The sequence below is a fragment of the Labeo rohita genome, chromosome 1 (assembly GCF_022985175.1).
Source record: "Labeo rohita strain BAU-BD-2019 chromosome 1, IGBB_LRoh.1.0, whole genome shotgun sequence".
Taxonomy (NCBI): Eukaryota; Metazoa; Chordata; class Actinopteri; order Cypriniformes; family Cyprinidae; genus Labeo; species Labeo rohita.
The window spans coordinates 49,972,875-49,998,894 of record NC_066869.1 but is presented as its reverse complement, the minus strand read 5'-3'; the positions used below and the strand labels follow the sequence as shown (position 1 = coordinate 49,998,894).

General features: G+C 39.1%; 1 protein-coding gene across 3 annotated transcripts; it reads left to right on the top strand.

Annotated features, from left to right (window-relative positions):
- Positions 1-514: 514 nt before the first annotated feature.
- cenpe (centromere protein E) lies at positions 515-24,105 on the top strand. Of its 3 annotated transcripts, XM_051118676.1 has the most exons (57): positions 515-628; positions 1,670-1,776; positions 1,850-1,939; positions 2,161-2,279; positions 2,523-2,642; positions 2,719-2,800; positions 2,893-2,960; positions 3,044-3,118; positions 3,228-3,279; positions 3,842-3,929; positions 4,016-4,145; positions 4,227-4,346; positions 4,433-4,585; positions 4,670-4,817; positions 4,930-5,029; positions 5,128-5,482; positions 5,646-5,702; positions 5,824-6,012; positions 6,144-6,218; positions 6,317-6,385; positions 6,479-6,610; positions 6,687-6,864; positions 7,246-7,391; positions 7,477-7,770; positions 8,504-8,725; positions 8,801-8,959; positions 9,060-9,278; positions 9,830-9,925; positions 10,005-10,088; positions 10,165-10,458; positions 10,538-10,759; positions 10,840-10,908; positions 10,998-11,081; positions 11,197-11,352; positions 12,673-12,894; positions 13,061-13,261; positions 13,341-13,559; positions 14,524-14,745; positions 14,834-14,992; positions 15,072-15,164; positions 15,461-15,544; positions 15,622-15,738; positions 15,825-16,004; positions 16,110-16,265; positions 17,337-17,417; positions 17,499-17,609; positions 17,692-17,874; positions 17,973-18,188; positions 18,426-18,632; positions 18,713-18,916; positions 19,291-19,425; positions 20,614-20,726; positions 20,823-20,920; positions 21,180-21,291; positions 22,035-22,288; positions 22,366-22,422; positions 23,639-24,105. In XM_051118676.1, the coding sequence occupies exons 1-57, from the start codon at positions 573-575 to the stop codon at positions 23,761-23,763; spliced, it is 8,157 nt and encodes a 2,718-aa protein (XP_050974633.1). In that variant the 5' UTR covers positions 515-572; the 3' UTR covers positions 23,764-24,105. The 3 variants fall into 3 exon arrangements, with proteins under 3 accessions (XP_050974633.1, XP_050974643.1, XP_050974649.1); XM_051118686.1 differs by lacking the exon at positions 22,366-22,422; XM_051118692.1 differs by lacking the exons at positions 8,504-8,725; positions 8,801-8,959; positions 9,060-9,278; ... (1 more) ...; positions 10,005-10,088; positions 10,165-10,458.
- Positions 24,106-26,020: the final 1,915 nt, after the last annotated feature.

Sequence of the window (26,020 nt, the reverse complement as noted above, 5' to 3'; positions counted from 1 at the left end):
TTTAACTGGGGCACGTTGTCACAATGGAAACCTGATATTTATTGACACTGATCTGAGAGGAATACAGGTCTTTTAAATATGAAACACTAGTAAAACCATTCTGAAACCCAAAACAATTCAAGAAACAACAAAAATGGAAAAGGAAACATCCAAAAATATCAAACGCAATTAATTAATTGTTTAAAACTACAATATATAAACCATGAAACAACAAAAACAGAAAAGGTAACATCCAAAAAAATCAAACATAATTAAGGAATTGTTTAAAATTACAACATATACCATATATGTCGCCGAGAGTAATATTCATGAGGCGTCATCTACGTACGTGCATATTCAATGAGTTCTCGTTTAAAATCAGATGGGCGGAGTCTCTCTACATTCCACCAGAAGCTCAGTGGAAATGCGCTTTTGTTATTTTCAACAGGGACCAATGAGGGCGACCGTTGATCCGCGCGTGCGCACAGACCGTCGTCCAATGAAAAATCGGTTAAAATTTTAAATCTCACCGAACGTTCAGTTACAGTCAGTCAGTCAGTCCGGGTCGTCAGTGTAGCTTTAATGGAGTAAAAATGACGGAAGAATCCGCAGTAAAAGTGTGTGTTAGGGTCAGACCTCTTATTAAAAGGTAAGTAAAGCTTTTTCTTTACTTTTTCGCGTGGAGGTAAATTTAACATTAAACAAATCTATCTAACGTTAGAGTTATTTGCTGAGACTGTTTTAACGGAAGAGCGAACCGGATTAGCCAATGACAGCATCTTAAATCAATATAAAAGATTGTTTTTGTTATATTTCTGAAGTAAACCTGTCCTGAAACACAATATGCTTAGTTCGTTCAGGTGATTTTAGTTCAAGACTCTAAAAAGAGTTTCTTATCGGAGAAATGAAGGGTTATTTTCTGATGACATCACCTTAAATCAATACAAAAGCCCGTTTCTGGTATATTTTTGAAGTAAACCTCTTCTAAAAACAGAATAGATACAGTCATATGTAACAATTATATGATAGCAATAATAATATAATTTATATTTCGCAGGTTTTACACTTTCTGACAGTCTGTTAGTCAACATGCAGCTCATAATGCATTCCTTTAACTAAAACCATTTTTTCGCAACGTTTTCTTTGCATAAAAAATAAAAAGAACATATCACCTGAGAAATAATCCCTAATGGAATTCATGTAATTTAAATTCGTTTTAATGTATAACTGATGATTTCTCAGAAACAGAAATATGTGAATCCTACATGGTTATTTGTAACAAAAAAAACTTAAATATTACTCTGGAAAGTTTAAAAATAAAATAAGTTAATTCAGATGAAAAAAGTGAGAGTTATTTCCATGCCTCAAAACATATTTATGTTTATCAACAAAATTCTACAATGAAAAATATTTGTTGACATTTGATGGTTCTCCATACACACCAAGGTCAAAATAACCTGAACATTTTAAATGGTTATATCTTAAAAATAACTGTAAAAAAAAAGTAAATGTGTATTTTAAGGGTCCTGAAGCATTTGCAAAGTTTTGTAAAACTAGTTATTATACGTTTTAATGCGTCTCATTCTCTTCCAAGTCAAATGGGATCCAAATGCATTACGAGGGTTAATGTTCTTTTTAAAGTTGATTCTCAGACCCAACAGTAATGTAATGATGATCCTGATGATTTCAGAGAGGAGTCTGAGAGTTCAGAGCCAGTGCAGCTCTACTGGAGAGCCGACAGACAGGCCATCCATCAGCTGGATGATGATGGAGCTCAAACCAAGAGCTACAGCTTCGGTGAGTCGAGCTTCGACAGATCTTCACTGACCGGTAGAGCAACGCTTTATGTTCTGACCGTGATGTGTTTCAGACCGTGTGTTCAGTGCTGAAGAGACCACCGCTCAGCTCTACCAAGACATCGCGAAACCGCTCGTCGTGTCAGCCGTTGAAGGCTATAATGGTGAGTCCAGAAATCAGAGTAATTACAATTTATTCTGACAGGTATTTGAAAGTCATGCTGGTGTAATATACATGTTGCAATACATACAAAAAAATACAGAAAATATAGCCTGTGTTTATGTAGTTTATATATGAACACAGTATACATAGATATGTTTTGCACTTAAGTATTTAATTTGCTCGGTCGGTGTTGATTCCTAATGCGTAATCTCATATTTCCAGGCACGATATTTGCCTACGGACAGACATCTTCTGGAAAGACCTTCACCATGATGGGAAGTGAGCATAACTCTGGAGTGATTCCTCTCGCCATGGCAGATGTCTTCAAAACTATTAAAAATGTAAGTGTTTGCAATCTTCCTGGTGTCAGCTCAAAACAAAACGTCTTTATTTCTGCTGCACAACAGTTGAGGTCACTTTTTAAATGATTAAAGGAATCATTCACCTAAATGTTAGTTTAGTAAATATTACATTTTCAGAAAAATAAAAATTTTAAATGTGAGCTATTCATTTATTAATCAGTGTCTTTTTTTATTCTGTATCGGTGAAATCATCCATAGTTTTATTTCTTTGCGACTTTTCAGTGTCCAAAGAAGGAGTTTCTCCTGCGTGTCAGCTATATGGAAATCTACAATGAAACGGTCACAGATTTGCTCTGCGACAGCTGGAAAAGGAAACCCCTGGAAATTCGTGAAGGAAACTACGTAAGTTGTTTGTCTTTTATTTTACTCGTACTGTGATGGTGAGTTTCAGCTCTTAACTGGTCAGCTGTGTCCACAGAAAAATGTGTATGTGGCTGATCTGACAGAGGAGCTGGTGACATCTCCGGAACAAGCCCTGTCCTGGATCACCAAAGGAGAAAGTAAAGCTCCTCTGATTGCATCACTCACTCATCCTTCACTCTGTATTTTGGTGTACTGTAAAACTTGTTTTCTTATAACTTTACTTGTACAGAAAACCGACATTATGGAAAAACCAAAATGAACCAGCGTAGCAGCCGCTCTCACACTATCTTCCGCATGGTAAGAAGTGTGATAATCAAAAGTGTTTGGAGTCAAATTTAAGATTCATCTCTAAGGCGTCTCATTTAATTTGTCTGTGTCAGATCTTGGAGAGCCGGGAGAGAAGTGACCCAGCGTCTGGTGAAAATGCTGATGGAGCCATCATAGTGTCACACCTGGTGAGTTCAAAACAAACCAGGAACTGTCTGTGTGATTTCATTCACTGATGTCATTTAGTTAAGCAGCAGTTGTTATGTTTAGTCAGTGGTTTGTTTCTTGTTCCTGTAGAATCTGGTGGATCTTGCTGGTGCTGAACGAGCGAGTCAAACGGGGGCTGAGGGTAATGTCTCTGGCTTGTTTAACACTTATAATACTTGTTTTTTTGTTTTTTTTTCCCCCAATTGAATTTTCATTTAATTACTATTTATTTAATTTTTTAATATATAAAATGGTTTGGTTCTGAGTGATCCAAAGCGTTGTGACTTTTAGATATGCAATTGGAGCAGAAAGAAATGGACTTCATTGAGTCTTAAGTGGTTATTAAAAATGTCATATTTTGACCAACCATAGGAAATTAAATTATTATTATTTTTAATATGTATTGAAATAAATCTGTATATTATCCACAATGGTTAAAAACAAACACAGGAATGGAATGAGACAATAAAACATCCAAAAATGTGAAAAAGATTAAAACGCTTTGAAATGATTTAAAAAAAAAAAAGAAAATACTCAACTTTGACATAACAGTTGGAAAATGTCTAAATGAATGTCCAAATGTATATTTTCTAAGCATAAAATGTAGAACTCTTTCTCAGCAGGTAGCTGCATTCAACTGTTTACTGTCAAAAATGACATTTATTTTTTTTGGTCTGTTCAAACCTCTCGTTTCTTCATTTCAGGAGCCCGCTTTAAAGAAGGGTGCAACATAAACCGCAGTTTGTTCACACTGGGTCAAGTCATTAAGAAATTATCTGATGAGAGTCAGAAGTGAGTTATTTCGCAACTTACAGTAGAAAGTTTTATCACAGAATCTGTTCTTGCTGTAGCTAACATGTTTCCTTTCCATCCAAAAGGGGCTTCTTGAATTACAGAGACAGTAAACTCACTCGAATCCTTCAGAACTCTTTGGGTGGCAATGCCAAAACTGTCATTATTTGCACCATCACCCCAGCCACTGTTGACGAGACCGTCAGCACCTTACAGGTACGGGAGAAGACTTTCCTTTACTGATCTGGATCGATTATGGGTAGATGTGCTGAATTTGTGTTTTTGCTGTGGTTAAAGTTTGCTAGCGCTGCAAAGCGCATGAAGAACGACCCTCACGTCACAGAGGTCTCTGATGAAGGCGCTCTCTTGAGAAGATACCGCAACGAGATCGTTGATCTCAAACGGCGTCTGCAAGAGGTGAGGATGCGGTTCAGTTGTTTATGATCATCCAGTAACATGACCCATCATCTCCTCACTCGATTGTTCTTCATCTTGTTTCACAGGTTTCCTCTGTCACACAAACAACTGCGACCGAGCGAGAGTCGCTGTGTCAGCTTCTGCAGGAGAAAGACCAGCTCCAGAGAGAGCAGGAGGACAGGATCAAGAATTTAACCAAGCTGCTAGTTACTGCCTCAAATGTCGCCCTAGTCCCTAAGGTAACAGATTTCATTACATTTAACATTAGTAAACCTCAGTGCTGGTGAAGTCCATAAATCTGATTGCTGCATTTAAATGTAAAGGTTCCTAAGAGGAGAGTGACGTGGGGAGGGAAACTGTTGAGATCTGCTCATCTCCTCAATGAAGATCTTGCCTCGTCGGAAATGAGCTTTGCAGAGCCGTACATCAAAAAGAGAAGAGCTGACTTCTCTCTGGCAGATGTGGGAGAGGGTATGACTGAGAATTATACTGCAGCAGCTGTAAACATTCTGTTACACCAAATAAAAGTGCATGAGGCAATTACTCGGTTGTAATGTTTTATTATTTTATTTTTTTTGTCCAGATATGGATGAGTTTGACAGTCGCTTTGATTTCACTGCTCTGGATGAACCCAACATGGACATGGAGATGAGCAGCATCACTGTCCGCAGCTCCTCTGAAGGGTGAGGACACTCCCTACTGTCTCAGAACTAAATAGGCTGTCTTCATTTCACAGCAGTGCTTACAAATTCATACTTGTGTGATTTCTCTCTCTGTTCAGGAGTCAGTTCTTGGACTCCCCCCGAGCGAGTGAGCTGACGGTGAAGGTGGCATCTCTAGAGCATCAGCTGGAGGCAGAGACTCGGAGTAAACAGAAAGCAGAGGAGATGAGCGCTGAACTCCAGCTGAAGATCTCTGAGCTGCAGAAGAAGCTGGAGGATCAAGCCGCACCTTCAGAGGAAGAGAAGACCGTCTCTGAGCTGGAGAAACAGATGGAGGCACTGCAGAGTCAACTGGAGACGGAGGTTCAGGAGAGACAGAAGGCTGAGGAGAGAAATTCCTCACTGGAACTGAAGGTGGCAGAGCTGGAGAAACCTTCAGAAGCTCTCCTGCGCGCTCAGCACATGTGCGAACAGGTACAGTCAACTTCTGTGTTATATTTGAGGTTGGATTAAGTTTCATACAAGGTGCTTGAAAATAGCAGTATCCTTGAAGAGGTAAAATTAAAAGTTAAATTATTGAACTTTTGCTTTCTCTTTCTGACCATGATTGATTTAAAAAATTGTGTTGTGTGTTCAGCTGAGAAAAGATCTGGAAGAGGCCATTCAGCTCTGCGAGACTGTCGGATTTGAGAAGGTGAGTGCAGCATCCTGCATCTATTTTTCTTTGGCTTGTCGAATGCTCTCTTTCTTTTGGAAATGCTTCATGTTACAGTAGTAAAATGTTTTTTTTTCTTTTTATTATTATTTTGTTGAAGGATGCTGTCATTGCTGAGCGAGACCTGATCAAACACACGCTTCAGCTGGTGAATGAAGATCTGGAGAGTCTGAAGGCAGAGAAAGACTCACTTCAGAAAGATAAAGATGCTCTGCAGAAGGACATTGATGAGAGGAAAGATGCAGATGAGTTTGAGAAACTGGAGCAGGAGAGCAAAAGAGAGTATGAGGTGATCAGAGCTTTATTACAGACAATTATCACTTGGATTCTGTTTTCCAAGACATGTTATTCATTTTCTTTCTTCTGTTGATAATCCGTGTCTTGCAGATCATAATAAGCTTTTAATTTCTCTTTGCACAGAGAGAACTGGAGGCTGAAAACTCCAAACTGCAGCAGGAGTTAAAACAATCAGAAGACATGATCCAGAAACTGAAGGTTTGTCACTTTGTTTGTCATGTAGATGTGCTCAGCGATGCTCTTAAAGACCAAACTTGTGTAAAGGTGATACATGATATCACTGTTGTTCTCCATAGGCTGAGCTGGTGACAATGTCATCAGAGCTTCAGAAGAAGACAGACCTGAACACTGAGCTACAGAGTTTTGTATGTTACTGGTTGTGTAATGTGGATTTTCAATGTCTGATGCTGTTCTGTGTTGTTGGTTTCATCTTCATTATGCTCGATTGCATTCTGCAGAGTGACAAGGATCTTGTCCAGGAAGTGACACGGCTTCGGCGTTCTCTTGATGATGCCGAGTGTCTCAGTTTGGAGACCAAGAAAGAATGGGCCTTCCTGCGGAGCGAGAACATTTCGCTTAAAGAGAGAGACGTGAGTAGAAGAGAGCGGTGGGAGAGATGAGGGTGTGTGTCATGAGGAGTGGTTTATGTGATTCTGCTCTTCTCAGGTAACCCTGACTACAGACCATGAGAAGATGGAAGCTGAGGTGAAGATGCTTCAGGACAAGCTGGAGCAGGAGAAGTCTCGCTTTAAGAAGATGCAAACGGATCTTCAAAAAGAACTAATGTGTGCCTTCGATGAGAACACCAAACTGACTTCTCTGCTAGATGGAAAAGTGCCAAAAAGTAAGTGAAGAAACATTAGAGACGGACTCCATGATATAAAATCTATGTAAAATCTAAACAGACTGTATATATGCGCTGTAAATTTATGCATCTAGTTGAACTGTGAACAATTCACAACAATCATTAAAACATTGGAAATGCTGATGTTTAAGCCAAATTGAACCAGCCTTAAGGGGTAGTTTCTTCTCAAATTCAGTTGCTGTTTACTCAACCTCATGTCATTCCAACTTTCGTTAATCTTTGGAACAAAAAGTTCTGATTTTTTTTTTTTTGTCCAATAATTAAAACACAGCTTTATTCATTTTCAAGCTTCAAAACAAACTTTAAATGTAGTTATTTTGTTTATTAAAGTTTGTTACATTTGATGTTCCCTCTTCACAGATCTGACAGATAATCTTACGTTGGAGAAAACTGTATCTGACTTGCGTAAGGAGCTTGATCAGAGCCACGAGAGGGAGCAGTGTCTTCAGAGTAAGATGGAAGTGTTGGAGACCCTTCCTGTCAAAGTGGATGAGCTACAGAAACATGTTAGAGGAACTGCATCACATCTTTGCTAGCTTTCTTTGTTTTTTGTGTCTATGTGGCTAAATCTCATCCATTTTGGTTTCTCAGGTGTGCGGTCTGTCAGAAGAGCTGTGTTCTGTTAGAGAGGAGAGAGACGCTTTGATATCCGCTCAGTCCAGTTTGAACGAAGATCACCGGAGACTGAAAGACGAGACGTCTACAGCTCAGGATCAGCTGCTGAAGATGGAGAGCGATCTGGTTGACGCTCAGCTGAAGGAAGCAGAACTGATCCAACAGCTCACAGAGACGTCAGAACGGCTCCAGAGCATCCAGACGGATCTCCAGCACGTCACGCAGGAGAACAGCACACTGCTCGCGTCATTAGAAGAGGCCACGCAGAAGGTCCGTTCACTCTTTACACTACACACAGTCCCACTAACAAACAAATTTGTTAATAAAGCTCAAGAAGCAGCGCTCCGGATGTTTATTGAACACGGCAACAAAGCCGAGATGACAGCCGCCGCATCTGAGTCTTTGTCTGTCTGGGCAGCCATACTTATAACTTATTGTTATTATCTGTCTTTTCAATCAAAAAAGTGATTTGTCCTCTGATTGGTTGGTCTTTGCTACAATTCTTTTTTTTTTTTTTTTTTTTTTTTTTTTTCTTTTTTCTTATATAACTTTTTTTATTGTTCAACAGTCAAACGTCAAAACTTAAAAACTGTCACAGTATTCAATATTCCCCTTTCCAATCAGTTTTGCTACAATTCTTACTGCTCCTGGTTTACTTTCAAATGGTAGAATCCTAGTAGTTTGAACCATTTTCTTAGTAACTTTAGTCTCACACTCCCCCTAGATGCAGGTGTCCTCATGGGCCATTCATCATACTTGTTTTATCATCCTTGACACATTCTTGAATCATCTAGAGTTCAAACTAGTTGCCAAATGGAAAGCACCGTACTTGTCCATTAGAGGGCACCTAAAACTTACAATCTGTATGAAGACAACCAATGTTGAGGCAATCATCAAAACAATCACCGTATATTGATTATAATTATAACCATATATGTTTTCAAATAAAATTTCACAACACCACCAGCACGAGTGATTTAACACTGTTTTTACTGTTTGTCAGTCGGGGCAGTTGAGCGCAGAGCTGGAGTCTGTTTGCGCTGAGAGAGATGTGCTTCTGTCTGAGAAGATGGAGGAAGTTCAGAGCGACCCGGATGAGATGGAGAAGCTACGACACGCTATCAGCTCGATAACTGAAGAGCGAGAGCAGCTCCAGGAGATTCTGCAGGGCCTGAGAGACGAGAGAGACCAGCTCAAGAGGGACATGGAGGAAAATGTGGAGATGGTGAGCGCTTATTCCTGCACCATGATGATCTTAGTTGACATCAGATCCTTTTTAAACTTTAATTTTACACCGCAGATGATTGAGACTCAAGCAGAGCTGAGAGAGGCTCAGGAGAAGGTGAAGGAACTTCAGGGAAAACTTCACAACCTGGAATCACAGAGAGTTCAGATGGTCGACCAACATGAGGACCAGAAGAACGGTGAAGATGGACAGCTGGATACACTACAAGATCAGGTGGCTGAGTAGTTTGACAAAATTCTCCTGTGGAATGTGTAGTTACATCTGCTTTCAGTTATTTAAATGCTCAATGTTAACATGTTATGTTTATCTGCAGATAAAGCAGCTGACAGAAGAGCTCAGCGCTGCTGTTGGTGAGAACGAGCGTCTGCTGTCTGAGAGATCGGACCATCATGAGCAGTCAGACGTGATGGAGAAGATGAAAGCAGATGTCACAGCTTTAACAGAAGAGAGAGATCAGCTTCAGGAGAGACTACAGCAGCTTGAAAAAGACGATGTTCAGATGAAAGCACATCTGGAAGAGAAAAATGATATGGTGAGGAAAAATAGTCATCACTTTGAACTACACCAACACATGTAGGAGACATTCGTTCAGACAATCTCCTGGTCGCGTTTTGCACAAGACCACAAGAATAACTTATTTTTTTTTTATTGTTTCTTTTACCTTCATGTGTGCATTAATTTTTCTTTAGTTTTTATTAATTCTCATTATCTCTCTCTAGATACTCATGACTACTGTCCTGTCTTACTGACAGTGTTGGTGTTTTCTAATTTCAACAAAAATGCTTTAGATAAAATAGTTTAATGCATGTGGTATTTTTGCATTTAAGTAACAAGAATGAGTGAAGATTTTTTTGATACAATTATTTGTTGTGGGTTTTTTGTTTTTGTGTGCTTGGGCGAAGCAAGAACTGATCTAAAAATTAAACCAAGAGCAACAATCTGAACTTGTACTTAATATGTACTTGTATTTTGCATTTACAGTGCTGGTATGAAGGCTATTCAGAAACAATCATTTGGTGTATCGTGCAACTAAGTTCATTAAACTGTGCAATGCAAGTAAAATGTGAATCTGTTTTGTTTCAGATTCTGCAGATTCAGTCCGAGTTGCAAGAACAGCAGCAGCGTTTGAACCAAGAACAACCAGATTCCAGTGAGGAGAACAACGCTCAGATACAGCAGGTTTGTGACTGACTTTCTTCAACATGGATGTGATTGTGCAGTTTAATTCACACTCACCTTGGTGTACCATATTCTGCAGATCCAGACACTAAAGGAAGAGCTTGAGACTTTATTAGAGCAGAGAAACCAGCTGACATTAAACCTTCAAGAGGCATCTCAACAGGTGGGATATCAGCTGGAGAAAGTAGCTGCATGTGATGCCACTCATAAACCCTGTAAAAATATTTGCTGTTTCTTAGGTGTGCGGTCTGTCAGAAGAGCTGCGTTGTGTTAGAGAGGAGAGAGACGCTTTGATATCTGCTCAGTCCAGTTTGAACGAAGATCATCAGAGGCTGAAAGACGAGACGTCTACAGCTCAGGATCAGCTGCTGAAGATGGAGAGCGATCTGGTTGACGCTCAGCTGAAGGAAGCAGAACTGATCCAACAGCTCACAGAGACGTCAGAACGGCTCCAGAGCATCCAGACGGATCTCCAGCACGTCACGCAGGAGAACAGCACACTGCTCGCGTCATTAGAAGAGGCCACGCAGAAGGTCTGTTCACTCTTTACACTACACACAGTCTCACTGACACCAGCACAAGTGATTTAACACTGTTTTTATCATGTGTCAGTCGGGGCAGTTGAGCGCAGAGCTGGAGTCTGTTTGTGCCGAGAGAGACGTGCTTCTGTCTGAGAAGATGGAGGAAGTTCAAAGCAACCCGGATGAGATGGAGAAGCTGCGACACGCTATCAGCTCAATAACTGAAGAGCGAGAGCAGCTCCAGGAGATTCTGCAGGGCCTGAGAGATGAGAGAGACCAGCTCAAGAGGGACCTTGAAGACACTAATGGGATGGTAAATGCTGAGTTCAGCTGTAGAGTTTTATATTAGTAAGTGATAAAGTAAGGTCAGTGTCTAAAGAAGTGTTTTCTCAGCTTATGCAGGTTCAGCAGGAACGCAGCGGCCCACAACCAGAGACACAGCATGATGAACTCCTCCAGCAGGTAATCAGAGACCTTCACGAGCTCTTGATTTGGAGCACATCACATACTGATGATCATGGGTTTTTGATAACGTGTGAATTCTCTCACAGATGCAGCAGCTTAAAGAGGAGCTGGACGCTGTGAATGAGGAGAAGAACCAGTTAAAATCTGATCTACAGGAGAATGTCGAAATGGTGAGATGGAAATGGTTTGAAAGGAATATGAGGAACAGAGCCACTAAGTAACTAAGTGTCCAATTAAATCAAAACATTCCTTTTTTTTTTTTTTTTTTTTTTTCCCCAAATGCAGATGATTGAAAATCAAGAGGAGTTGAGAGGAGCTCTTGAGAAGGTAAAAGATCTTCAGAACACCGTTCAAGAGCTGGAGTCTCAGCGAACGCTCTTGGAGTCTAAAATGCAGGACTCTGAAAACACATCACAGCAGCTGCAGGAGCTTCAGGATCAGGTAGATCATGTGAACGATTAACATGGGCTGGCAGTATTGACGCAAGAGTCACAATTCTGTAGACAAGTAACAGGGCTTCACGCTTACTTTTCTTTTTAGGAGCACTTGTGCACAGTTTTTAGGAGCACACTCAATTTTAGAAGCTCCTTCTAATCAATAATCAAAAAATCAGATCAAAAATTAGCTTTCCCATTACAAGGTGATATTTGACTCAAAGTGATTTACAGGGGAATTTTGTTATCTTTGTAATGGCACTTTTCCATTTCACTTTATTAAAGGAAATCATGTTTTGTCTTTTTTTTTTTTTTTTTTTTTTTTTAAGCTTTTTAAAATTTAATTAAAACAACAGAATAAGAATAAGTTACCAATCAAATGAAATCAGTATTGACAAAATTTGTACTACAGAGGTGCACAGAAGAACACAAAAGTGTCTTGTAGGTGTATTTTCATATGTTGAATGTGGCTCAGGGGTGGAATGAGTGCAGTCAAATTCATAAATTCATGTTTTAAATATAACATTTTGAATACAGAAATATTAAATGATTTAAATATATGAAAAGATACTTTAAAAATGAAACAAACTGCCAGTAGGTGATGGAAAGTCACTGATTTAATTACTGAATCATTCATTCATTTGATTCGTTCAAACAGCTGATTCATTCAGGAATAACGCAAGTGCCTGTCTGTCTTTATGAATGGGAAATTGAATCATTGACTCACTAGATTTGTTTAAAAACGCATGTTCATTCATAAACAAAACAGTGCTGTGTATGAATGGAGATGTGCAGCGGCTCAGTTGTGACTTGTTTCAAACTATTTTTGATGACAAAATGGAGCAAAATAAGGCGATAGTGTTATAGTCAGACTTAATATTAACTTCTTGTTTATTTAATTGTATTAAATCACTATTTCATTTACAAACTCCCTTAAAAATTATTAAAAGCTGTCACTCATCTTAGTTCATCGCAGTCTCACAAAGTTCCATTTATAATGAATGAAGCTCTCTACACTACACAATCAATCTCTTATTTACAGTCTCTCTACACTTTATGAAAGAATTGGTGAGAGATGTCTGTGATTATTTTACTCAACGTTGCAAACACGTAGAAAACTTTGAAGCTCCCCTCAGCGGGAACACAAATATGCTGTTCGGGTCAGTCGCTCTGATGCTCCTAAATATTTTTTTCGTAGTTGCACAATGTAGTTTTTAGTCCCAAATGGTCACACTGTAGAGCCCTGGTAGCTCGATAATCATTACTGGTGCAAAAAATGAGGACTTCAGAACAAATACAAACTGTATATCCTGTTTGACCTCCACAGGTAAAGCAGCTGAGAGAGGAGTTAGAGAGCGTGTGCTGTGAGCGAGAGCGTCTGCTGTCTGAGCGCTCCATGAACACACTCAATGACACTGACGTGATGGAGCAGATGAAGGCCAACATCAGCGCTCTGACGGAGGAGCGAGACCAGCTCCAGCAGATGCTGCAGGGCCTCAGAGACGAGGTGGAGCAGCTGAGGAGAGAACAGCAGGATGGAGACCAGACGGTAAAAATGACAACCAGGGAAATTTAATTGCATCCTGGAGCAGAAAATAGCTTCTACGCATCTGCATACGAATTTAGTCACATTATACTTACAGTGGATTTTAAAATATCCCACCTCTTACACTTGTGGGAGCAAAACCATCTGAACAAGTATTCCCTTCATTCAGATAGTCCAGTTGAGGTCAGAGCTCAAGTCCGTCTGTGCCGAGAGAGACAGTGCATCGTCTGAAAGAACCAGAGACATGGAGGAGATGAGCTCCAGAATGAGTGCTGTGACTGAGGAGCGAGATCAGCTCCTGGAGACTCTACAGCGGCTCACAGATGAGAGCGAGCAGTTCAAGAGAGAACAGCAGCAACAGGACGAGATGGTGAGACGCTTTTCAGCGCAGTTCCTCTCCATTCCTGTCTCCTTTCAAATGTAAATGACAATTCTCTCACGATTCCCAGCTGGTCCAAGTTCGTGAGCAGCTCCAGACGGCCTGTGCCGAGAGAGACCATCTGCTGTCTGAGAAGAACAAGAGCGATCTGGAGAACACGCTTCTAGAGGAAGTGCAGACCAGCCTAGCCTCTGTCACTGAGGAGAGAGAGCAGCTCCTGGAGATCCTGAAGGTCAACAGAGAGGAGAAGAACCAGTTGAGGAGAGACCTGGAGGAGAAGGAAGAGACTGTGAGTGATTTAAATCCTGCTTTAATAATGGGCAGTTTTGACTTAAAGGGATAGTTCACCCTAACATGCAAATTATTTACTCACCCTCATTTTGTTCCAAACCTGTATGAATTTCTTTCTTTTGTGGAACACAAAAGATGATATTTGTGACCCTTTTGTGAGTCTTAAGTATCACGGGTACTTTTGTAGCAATAGCCACAAATACATTGTATGGATCAAAATGATCAGTTTTTCTTTTACGCCAAAAATCATTAGGATATTAAGTAAAGTTCATGTTCAATGAAGATATTTTGTACATTTCCTACTGTAAATATATTAATTCTTGATTAGTAATATGCATTGCTAGGTGAATTTTTTTTTAAATTTTTTTTTTTTTTTTCCCCCCTTATTTTTATTTTTATTTTTATTTATTTATTTAGTTTTTTTTTAATTAATTTTTTTTTGCACCCTCAGATTCCAGATTTTCAAATGGTTCTATCTTGGCCAAATAATGTCATCAATGGAAAGCTTATTCATTCATTCAGCATTCAGACGATGTATACATCTCATCTCAATTTCAAAAAATCTGACTGGTTTTGTAGTCCAGGGTCACATTTTGAAGAGTGACTGTAACCAGTTCAACAGTAACAGTTTTGGTTCCCTTTGACTTCCATAGTATTTTTTTGTCCATACTATGAAAGTCAAGTTCCCAGCATTCTTCAAAAATCATCTTTACATTCTGCAAGTTTGGAACAATACAAGGTTGAGTAAATGACAGATTTTTTTTTTTTTTTTTTTTTTTTTTTTGGATTGAACTGCCCCTTTCATGGCATTTCATGAACCTTCAAGTGGATTTTGTCATTCAGATCTGTAGCTTATTTTACAACATAGCCAGAAATGTTTTTCAGTTTTCACTCCAATTTTTTTTTTTTCCTCCCTTAAATTCATGAATCGCCCTTATATGATCTCATTTTTTTCTTATCAGTTGCTGCAGCTACAAGAAGAGCTTCTGTCGTCTTCTGCAGAGAAGGATCGGCTGCATTCTGAAAGAACCGAAAAGCAGCAGGAGAAGCTAGCAGAGCTGAAGACGGCTGAAGCTAACATCACCGCTCTGACTGAAGAGAGAGACCGGCTGCTGGAGACACTGAAGGGTGTGAGAGACGAGAGAGAGCAGCTGAAGAGAGACCAGCTGGAAAAGAGCGAGATGGTAACAGAAACTTCATGCACACCACCAGCTCCTGTTCTGCAGAATGTGTTTCAGATCTATAGTAGAACATTTCTCTGCTGCTTTACAGATGGTGCAGTTGAGACTGGAGCTGCAGTCAGTTTGTGCCGAGAGAGATCGCCTGATGGCAGAGAGAGATTCTGCATGCAACCAGTCCAGCTCGTCCACCAGCATGACATGTCTGAGTGAGGGAGGAGACCTTCAAGAGATCCTGCAGGGTGTTCGAGAGGTAATAGCACATGGGTGGTGTCTTTCTAAATGACTGAAAAGGGTAGAGGTGGTTTACTCATTTAAATCTTTCTCTTCAGCTGATCCAAGTCCAAGGAGAGCTCAAACAGAAGAAACATCAAGTGTCTGGTCAGATGAGTCCAACAGAGAAGCAGAAAGCCCAGCTTGAGCAGGTGTGTAACTGTATGTGCAATCTTGTAAAGCAAGAGAGCACATAGTACATACAGGGTTTCTGCAAATGTTCAAGTTGTAAGGCATTAAAAGGTCTTAAATCAGATAAAAATGCATGGGTAACTTCCATAGCATGGTTTCAAAACATTATGGAAGTCAGTGGGAATGGAAACTGCTGGTTACCAGTATTCTTCAAAATATCTGCAAATATTGTTAATGGAATAAAAAGTGGAAGCAAAGTCGATTCCTTATGATTCCCATTCCTCATGATGTGTTTTATTTCTTTGATCTTGTCCAGATTCAAGCTCTCAGTGAGGAGATGGAGTCTCTGAGGAGTCAGAGGGTGGTGCTCAGGAAAGACCTTCAGGAGGCGGCTGCGACTGTGAGGCTTCATGTCATCACTGTAATGTCATCTAAGCTCCACACAACATGTTTCTGACTATTTAATTTTTCCCGTAGTCTAAAATGTATCAGGATTTGCTGCACGTTACTAAGGAGGAACTGAAGCAACAGCAGAAAGAGAACACAGAACTGATGGAGCAGAGTGCTGTGAAAGAAGCTCAGCTTCAGCAGCAGGTGAGTGCTGTTAGACGCGGGTTAACAACCGTACATACAACCACTGAATGCTTAAACGCTTAATCTCTTACTTGTTCTCCTCTCAGCTGAGTCAGATGAGTGAAGATCTCTCAGCTTTACGAGACCAGCACAACACAGACATCCGAAACCTCCAATCAAACCTCACCTCACTTACAAAAGAGAAGGATGAACTCCAGAACATGCTGAAGAGAACCAGAGAGGAGGGAGAACAACTGAGACGGGATCTTCAGAAGAGTGAGGAGACGGTAAGCTTGTTAATCATCTCTATGGCGCATCACGGTCATTTTAGTTTGCGCTGCTCACAGCCATGAAAGCAGATCGTTTCTTAAAGTGATTTATTGTTTCTTTAGAGAAACCAGCTGACAGAGGAGCTCGAGTCTCTCCTGGGCATGAAGGATCAGCTGGAGAATGATAAAACCCATGCTGAGCACGTCCTTGAGTCTTTAAGAGACGTCACGAAAGAGAGGGATCAGCTCAAACGAGAACTAGAGGGAAAGATAGAGAAGGTGAGGGCTTAATATCTAACATCAGAGATCAGCTCATTTGTAATTCATTTTAGGTTTTTATAGTAGAAAATTTATTATCATTAAATTCTTAATTTTATAAGAAGTGAGTTTTCATCGCAGCTGTTTACTGATTCTTTAGCACGTTTCTTTATGCAAAAAGCAGGTTATAAGCCTTTTTTGTTTTTCTCACAGCGTTCTTAGCACTGTATGGCATTGCCTCAAGGACGTTTCCAAAAATAAAAGAGATTTTTTTGTACAGATTTTATGTGCGCACAAAAAAAAAAAAAAAACATTAAACTTGGCATATAGGACAATGCACACTGATCCACCTATTGTGCCATCAGCCCATTTCACAATGTGGTTTCTTGGCCTCCACAAAGTACGCATTGAAAAGACCTGAGGGTTTGAAATATTGAATACTGTCCTAACGAAAGCCAAACTCTAAACACTTTTTTACAGTACCAGACTTTTTTTTTATAGACCCTTCAACTTGGCAAATTTTGTGCCATCAGCCCATTTCCTGTCATGGTTTCTGTGCTGCCACAGAGGATTTGATAAATTGGACATTATGCTGTGATATTAGAGATACTACCATGAGAAAAGCCAAATTTTGAGCAAGCAGATCTCTAATTCATGTGCATCCATGCTCTCGCTTTATTAAGGTGGCAGTGTTGCCATAAGAAAATGGGTTGTATAAACCTAGAAATTGTAATGCGTAAGCATGCAAAAAAAATCCCACGCTCATGTGAATTGTTTATCGAGGGCACTAAGGTTTTTTTTTTTTTTTTGGTGCATGTAAAAAGTCTGTATGTTGTCACTGAGAAAATACATGAAAAAAAATATGAAAATGAAAATATTTACAGATGACTGTACTATATGCAAAATATAAAACTGAAAATAATGCTTAATATACCATTTATGTTAAATATGGTCTGAAAATCTACTGAAGGGTTTAGAAATTTGAGTCTGGAAAAGTATGGAATTTTTTAAATGGAAGATGTGTAGGAACACTGTCCAATATACCGGTCAGCAAATGTTTGCTAGTGTTAATTTTGTCGTCATACTCCACAGCTGACGCACATTGAATCAAAAGCAGAGCAGCTGGAAAAGCAGAAGATCCTGCTGGAATCTGAAGTCCATTCCCTTAGTCAGGTGTGTCTCTCTTTCATTTTCTAACCCAGAATGACCAGTTCCTGCAGCATGTTTTTAAAGCTGAGTGTCATTGTGTTTCAGTCTCTCATTGAGGTGAACTGCAGCGTGTCTTCTGATCAGAGTAACCTACAGTCCAAACACACATCTGCACATCTGATTCCTGAGATTGACGCGTCTACTGAGAAGCTCCAGGTAAATGATGGTGTGTGTGGTCTTATAAAGATTGTTTGACCCTTCTTCAATAGTCTGACGTGAGGTTTTCTTCCATGTGAAGGCGGCCTTTGCGAAGCTCCAGCTCATCATCGACCGTCCCACTGATGCTTTAGTCGAAGTGAACCGTGACGAATGGGCCGTGATCTATCAGCTGGTGCGGTTCATTCCAAAGGAGCAGAGAACAGTCCACTATATACACACGAAGAAAACAACCAGACTGAACCACGTGCTGATCAAGATTGCGGTAAGAGTCAGCAAAGATGCAAATCACAACGACCACCATCTCATCAGGGGATGTTTTGTGAAGTTAAGAAATTCTAACATAAGGAAAAAACATTGTAGGAGACATACAGGAGACTGGCACAGCGCTACAAGACGCACTTTGAGACGGAGGTGCAGCGTGACGTGGCCTCGTTCGAGGAGTCTCGACTGCAGGACCTCCTCATGCTCACGGCTCAGTCTCCGTCACGGGCTTTCCGAGCGCTCCAGGATGACTTCCAGCAGGTCTGGGATCAGAGACTGACACATCTGTTGGAAAGACGGCAGCAGTACCTGCAGGTATGGTCATGTTTATTCTTTAGCAACGCTGGTAACATTTGCTCCAGAAAATCTAGTCAGTAAATAATTTTTGCAATTTTGACGTTTGTATTTTGTAATTGAAAGTTTGCTTTTGTAACATTAACACTATTAAACACTATTGAAAGAGTCTGTATTGTCTCAAATGCTATAAATGTGACAACTGTGTTTGTCAGTGTTACTTTCTAATACTGACGTGTCTTATTTTTGTTTGATCAGACGCTGGAGGCTGGTCTAAGGTTTCTGGAGGACGGTTTAGCCAAACACGCAGTGATGGTGTCAGAGGAGCATCAGCACAGAACCCGTGAGCTGGAGCAGCTCAGATGTCTGCTGGGATCTCCTCAGACCGCTGCTATCGTACAGCTGCACGAGAGACAAATCACTCGCCGCACCAAAGCGACCGACCATCTGAACACGTTTTATTTTGTAAGCGATGCTTGTGTTTTTAAAATGGTGTTGTGTGTTTTTGTTCTGCACCTTTCCTGACCCTCAGTGCTTGTCAACAGGCTCTGTTGGATCAATGTGAGACTGCAGCCTCACCCCTCAGGTCGGCCTCTGCCGAGTCTGAGCAGCGGCTGGAGGATCAGAGAAGAGAGACTTTAACTCTGCTTCAAGGCCAACACGGCACCCTGCCCAAAACTGAGGCTGAGCTTCTGCAGGACTATCAGCGCGTGTCACTGCAGCTGCAGCAGACACAGAAACAGATGGAGGTGCGGAGAGCTGTTTGTCTCAGTGACAGTGTTATACAGGCTTAAATCAGCATCAAATGGAATTTTTTTTTTTTTTTTTTTCCAAGTGCATCTAAGTGCAAAAGCATTTTTATCCAAGCATGCATTTTCTTTCTTTTTTTATCCTTGTACTTTTCAATGCTAATTATCATAACTGATTTCATTTTGGTGATGCAGGACTTTTCTCCAATCATTTAGTGCACATAACCTTAGATCCACCATTTCATTGTCTTTAAAGTCATTCTGAAATGGACTCACTTGTGAGAAGAGTTTTATTTACATTGACTTAGTGATTTGTTACAGTACATGTTTGTAAGAGCATCCAGACACTGAGTTAAACATTGTTTGTCTGGCAGGAGATTCAGGCGCAGATGAAGGAACTGAAGGTCCAAGCTGACACCTCAAATCTTCAGCTCCAGGAGCTCAGTGTCCAGCTGAAGGAGAAGGAAGTCCTCATTCAGAGCTTGCGAGACAAACTTAAACAGTCAGAGGTGGGTTAATAGTTAATATTTTTGCTTGTCATTAGATACGTGAGGTTTTGGTTCATAAAAAGGAAGCAGAAACATGCTGAGAGCCGTGCAACACATTTTAGTTCACCTGCACCTAGGCCTGGGCAATATGGGCAAAAAATTATCACAATTTTTTTTCATATCAGTCGATATTGATAATTATCACGATAAATATTTAAAGGGTGGTTTTTTTTTTTTTTTTTTTTTGTTTTTTTTTTTCTACAATGTGAATGTTGAATTCTGTACCCCTTTTTTTTTTTTTTTTTTTTTTTTTTTTTTTTTTTTTTGGTCATTTGTCATCATTTTTCCTTAAAATAAATATCTTAATAGGGAAAAAAAAATATTTCTTAGTTCTGCATGTTCTGAGTATTATTGTTTCAAATCAAGATAGGTTTGTGTTCCCTGATAATATTATTAATATAATAATATAATAAAACCACAAATACAGCACCTTAACACCATGGTAAAATTGTAATATGGTTTCTAGGTATTTGTATGAAAAACAGTCTAAATACATTTAGTATAAGTGCATAAACGCTATAGCTTAATCACAAAAATACTGTAATTATATTCCATTACTCCTCCTTCAATACAATTAATACATGTCTACATTAATAATATAATAAAATTTGACATGCATACCCACATCTCTGACACAATACCACTGTGCAGTTAGTGCTACTGCGGTAAATCTAAGGTAAATGATGGCGATTTGTAGATTAAAAAGCCTTCTGACTGTGTGGTTGTGCACAGCTGTTTCATCTGACTTTAAACCTAGTAACTGGTGTTCGTCACTGAATCCAAGTGCTTCACACTGGATCTTACAGCGCTAATTAGTGATCAAGTCTCATCTGCTGTAGTTTGCGCCGTGCCGCTGTTTGAACTTTGATCCGAGCGGATAAGCGGTCTGAGTGTTGTGCTTCAAATGACTAGCGCTGTTGTTCAGCCTTTGCCGCATAAACATTATATTGAACTCCTGTTATCGTTTATCGAGGAAATTTCTAATGCGCGATAATTATCATTATTGATTTATCGTCCAGCCCTACATGCACCATAGCCAAGCTTTTCCTAACGAATTCTGAATTTGTTTTGTTTTTGTTTGCCATTTTGTGTGACTGAATGCAGTTCTTAATGCAATAATGCTTGATTTTCTCGTAATTTGTCCTGCAGATTCTGGCTAAGAGGAGCATGACACCAGAAGCTGCTGAATTCGCCGCCCTGAAAGACAAACTTGTCAAAATGGAGCTGGATCACATCGCAGTCACCACAAGACATGAGAAGGAGTACGTGTGCCGTCCCACCGCTGAAATAAGCCCGTTTATGAGCCGCTGAAGTGTGGGAAGAGTGTTTAATGTGTTTCTGTGATTGTTTCATTCTAGAGTCGCACAGATGACCTCCATGTTGGAGCACAGAGCCGACGTCATCCGCAAGCTGAAAGAGACTCTGAGGCAAATGCAACAGGACGATGAACAGTCATGTAAGACAAGATTACACTCAACGTGGAGCTGAACTGACAAACGATTGATTACATACTGTACAATCATTTAATCCAGTGATTGCATGGTGAAAGTGCTGTTTAGTGATTATGGTGACGTTTTTCTGTCGAATATCCTTAGTTATGAGTCATTAATAAGAGCAGAAACGTGAATTAAGAGTGTTGATGTGACTTTCAAAGCGTTTTATGCAAATCTGGTGCTCATTTCTTACCACTGGATTTGTGTAAATGTCTTCCACAGTCGCAGACACCGATGACTTCGACCTTAAATTGGGCACAAACAGCAGAGCGGTCACATCCGTCAAAGAGAAGAAAATGGAGGAGCTGCAGAAGAAGAACGCTCAGTTTGAGAGGTGAATGCACTGAAACATCACGTCACGTTTCTGCTGCGGTCAGCACATGTGCTCCAGACACGCTGGGAGACGTCATGAAGTCATGACATTAAATGTTGCATGTGCTGCAAAACACGAATATCTTCCTTAGTGTTTTTGTCTTGTTTTCCAGTACAAATATCTCAACGGTCTTAAATCGAGACAGATTTAGTAGAGAAACACAATGATAAAATAAGTCTTGTTTTCTGGGAAACTGAACAAAATGAAGTGAGTTTATAGTTGGAGGATCAAATATCTGTCAATGGGGAATAAAAACTGGTTTTTACTTTTTGATTGAAGTTCATTTTTCTGAGCCCGTTGCCAGATACCTGTTCATGTTTTAATCATAAACTTCATTTTGATCAATTTCTCAAAACAAGACTTGTCATTTTGCTTCTCCAGTAAATGTCTTGATTTATGAACCTTAACAAACAAAAATACTGAGGAAGAGCATCACTTGTTTTGCAGTGTGATCAGAAGGTACTGTAAAAGATGTCCATATTCTAGTGTTTGTGACCAGAAATTAAAAAGCAAGGAGATCTGCTGGAAGTTGTATTTTCAAACTTTGAAGTGTTGCTAATATAGGAAATTCACATTTAGAGACCATATTGATGTATTGTTCTCTTCAGCTTATTCCTTACATTTTCTTTGTATGGTCTTAAAAAGTCTTGAATTTACATTCCCCTGTGTCTATTGCGCATTTATCATATGTTTGTGACATGTAGTCTGGTGAGCAAGCAGCAGGAGGAGATCAACAAATGGAAGCGTCGAGCGTACAAGATGAAGGAGAGCAAGCGTGACGCTCCGTGCACCCCAACCAAACGGCATCCTCCTCTGACCGAGACCGAAGTCAACTCGCCGAAGAAGGCGTTCCTGGACTCCCCGAAGAGCAAGTTCTTCGACGTGCGCTCCAGCGTTCCCATCACCCTCAACCATCCCACACAGTTCTTCGATAACTCCAGTCTGGGGACGGTGTCAGGTACGTGAGCGCTGCGTCTCGTGTGTTGTCTCATACGGTCACAGGCAGATCAGTTACTGTGAGTGTTTTCATGTTAGAGGTTTCCTGTACGCCGGCCGAGCCCGTCGTGGAGTTCTCAGACAGTGATGAAGAGGGTAAATGCACGTGTGGGTTTTACGGGTGCTGTTTATCACTAACACACTCCAGTGCTTTTGGGACACGGTGGTTGTGTTTTGTCTTGGAGAACTTTGACTTTCAGTGTGGATTGAGAAAACATTGGTCACTCAACTCTTCATGTCTGGTTAGGACACAGTTGGGCTGCATGATAAGTAGTGTTTTAATCATGATCACAATTTCTGCTTTGTTTTTTAAGGATAATCATCTGCAATACTTGAGCGCTAAAAACATAGGGTTCCTACAAGTTTTGGAAAAGTATGGAAAACAGAAAGCAGAGTATGGAAAAATGTGTTTCCTGACTTTTGGCCCCATTCTTTTTTTTTTATAATAGAATATTGAGAATATTCTCAATAAAATATATATATATATATATATATATATATATATATATATATATTTATTTATTTATTTGTTTATTTGTTTATTTGTTTATTTTTATTTATTTGTTTATTTTTATTTATTTGTTTATTTTTTTGCTGCAAAAGTCCTTGAGGCTATGTATTTTTTTTTTTTTTTTTTTTTTTTTTTTTTTGGATGAAAAAAAAAAATCAATAAAAAAACCCCCTGAGAAATTAAAAATATTTACAGATGGCTGAATATACCAAATATAAAGCTGAAAATAATGCTCAATGAACCATTTGTTAAATATGGTCTGAAAATCTCCTGACAGGTTTGGAAATTTGAGTCTGGAAGTGAAATTTTGAAATGGAAAATGAGTAGGAACCCTGAAAACATTTAATTTTAAAATGAAATCCTCTAATCAGAGCTTTTTTTCATAAATATATGATATTTATAGATATATTTTCTGTTGTTTACTGAATTTTTGCTCTTTCTGATCACAGAAAGATCAGAACTAGGCATAATGCCGCTTGGTTTCTTTATTTCTGTCCTCTGATGGAGTTTGGGTTCATCGTCGTCACCTTTGGCTTGATCAGTTGGTGTTTAACTGACGATATTCATAAAATATTACTGATTTAACAGCACTGACACTATTGAATGAGAACAAATGTGAACTGAATTGATCTGAATAATGACTGTTGTCTTCTGTAGAGCTGTTTTACATCTTAAACTGAATTAGTTTCATTTTGTATATTTATGATTTGAAGCTGCGTTAAAACAGTCCGTACTGTATGAAGCGCTGTGAAAATACACTTGACGTTATATGCTCTACTAACTTTGTTGTTTTTATTTCAGATTCCAGCTCCAGCGCAGCTCATGCATCAAATGCAGCAGCAGTGGACGACTGGTGGCAGATTCCTAACGCTTCACCGGCAAAGGCCGACGCCACCGCCAATGCTAACGCCTGCCCTACACAGTGATCGTGGAGCCGTTCAGCCGTTTCTCTCTCTCTGTCTGTGTAGGAAAGTTAATTTGAGACACGAGTCCTTGGAGTGCAATCTTTCAGCAGCTGATGGTGCAGAGCGTTAAACGTGTCCGGAGATAACGGCATCTTCTGAACTCATCCACCATCTGTCCTGCTGTGGAAAATCAGCTTTATGATGCAGCAGACTGATGCTGATCTTCACAGCTGGAGCTGAAACACACTGAACGTCCAGTGAGCACTAACTAATAGATTCTACTCTTCTGCTGTTTGTTTGTGTTTTTCTTGTTGTCCTTTTTCCTGGTTTTAATGTTTAATGTAAATAAAGTCTGTTTTTAAATGTGAATGTGTTTTGTGTTGATTTGAATTGGTGGCTTATACTGGTTACACACAGCAGCAGAAGAATCACTTGTGTTTGGAGAAGTTTGATGTGGTTCATGTTCATCTTGTTTTTGGCAGCAACTTTTTTTTTTTTTTTCTTAAATTTGCAGGATTCACTTGGATAATCCTGAATTAAATGTGAAAGGCTTGTTTTCTCACTGATCAAAAGATAACAGCTCATTAGACCAGTGGTTCAGGAGGAGTTGGTAGTGCTTTTGTTTGACTTTTAGAATCCACTCTTGTGGTGGTTCTAGCATCGTTCCAGCATGATTGAATGTTTATCAGGGTTCCTACAGGTATGGAAAACTGTGGAATTTGATTGAAGTATTTTCCAGGTCTGAAAAAAGTTTTTGTATATATTTGTATGGAAAAATATTTGTGTTTCCAGACTTTTGCCACTTTTTTATTTTTTTTTATTTTAATAGTAGAAAATTAAGAATTAAAAAAAAAAAAAAATTATTGTACAAGAAGGGAGATTTTGTTTGTGCAGTATGGAGGTTTTAAGCATTTTGAGGGTTCTTCCCACAATATTAGCACCATATGACATGACTTCAAGGACCTTTGCAAAAAAAAAAAAATAAATACTTTTATTTACACACGAGAAACCATTAAACTTAGCATATAGGACACACTGAGCTGCTTCTTGTGTCATCACAGCCCATTTTGCAGTGTAGTTTCTTGGCCTCTACAGAGTATGCTTTGAAATATGGCATACTGCCCTAACAAAAGCCAAATCTGCAACACTTTTTTTTTTTTTTTAATAGACCCTTGAACTTGGCAAACTTTATCATCGGCCCATTTTGTGTCATGGTTTCTGCTCTGCCACAGAGAACGTTTTGAATTGGATATTAGGCCTTGATATTGGAGGTAATAGGTTATGTAAAACTAGAAATTGTGTTAGCATGCAAAAAATTCCCATGCACATGTGAATAGTTTTTAAGGGGACAAAAATGTTTCTTGTGTGCAAGTAAAAGTGTTTATTTATTTATTTTAGGGACTCTGTATGTTGTCACAAGAAAATCAATTTAAAAAAATGAGAAAATAAAAAATATATATTTACAGATGACTAGGGACGATTACCAGTTTGACAATCAATCATTATAAAATGATATACCAAATTTAAAGCTGAAGTTAATGCTCTATGGACCATTTATGTTAAATATTGTCTGAAAATCTACTGAGAGGTTTGGAAATTTGAGTCTGGAAAAGTATGGAATTCTGAAACGGAAAATGGGTAGGAACACCGGTTAATGATTTTATTCATAAATTGCTTTGGAAAAGCATCTGCTAAGCGTACAGTGTCAGAGGAAACATCATAGAGTTTTTACACAAATATAAATGATATAATGGTTACACAAACAGTAAAACAGGTGAGATTTAATAAATTCCCAGCTATCAAGGAACTTTTTCAGAACTTTGGCTAATGTTCTGCCACGGTTCTCTCAAAGTTATGAACAAACATTCCAGGAATTTTAATAGGAATATTTATTAAAACTTACATGGTCTTTAATACTGAAAAACATTGTTGGGATGTTTTTTTTTTTAATTATTATTTATTTTATTTCTTTTCATTTTAGAATGTTTAGAGAACACTCAAAAGTAACATTCCTATAATGTTTACAAGCTTCTAAAAACTTATAAAAACTTCCCTCAATGTTTGCATAAATATATATATATATATATATATATATATATATGTATATATACACATACACACACATATATATATATACTGGATACTATATATGGTTTTACGTGTTGTTTTTTTTCTTAACGTGGTTTTTGTCAAACCATCATTCTGAAATTTTTTTGAAGAACATCATTAAGCTTTAATTTCTAAAATAGTTTATTGCCAGTACTATTAAGTGTACTGT

Bases quoted from the DNA above. Each gene is read 5' to 3' on its own strand.
- cenpe (XM_051118676.1), top strand. From the start codon at position 573: ATGACGGAAGAATCCGCAGTAAAAGTGTGTGTTAGGGTCAGACCTCTT. The intron at 3,280-3,841 runs GTAATGTCTCTG...TCTTCATTTCAG, and splicing joins GAGTCAAACGGGGGCTGAGG to GAGCCCGCTTTAAAGAAGGG. The intron at 7,771-8,503 runs GTCCGTTCACTC...ACTGTTTGTCAG, and splicing joins TAGAAGAGGCCACGCAGAAG to TCGGGGCAGTTGAGCGCAGA.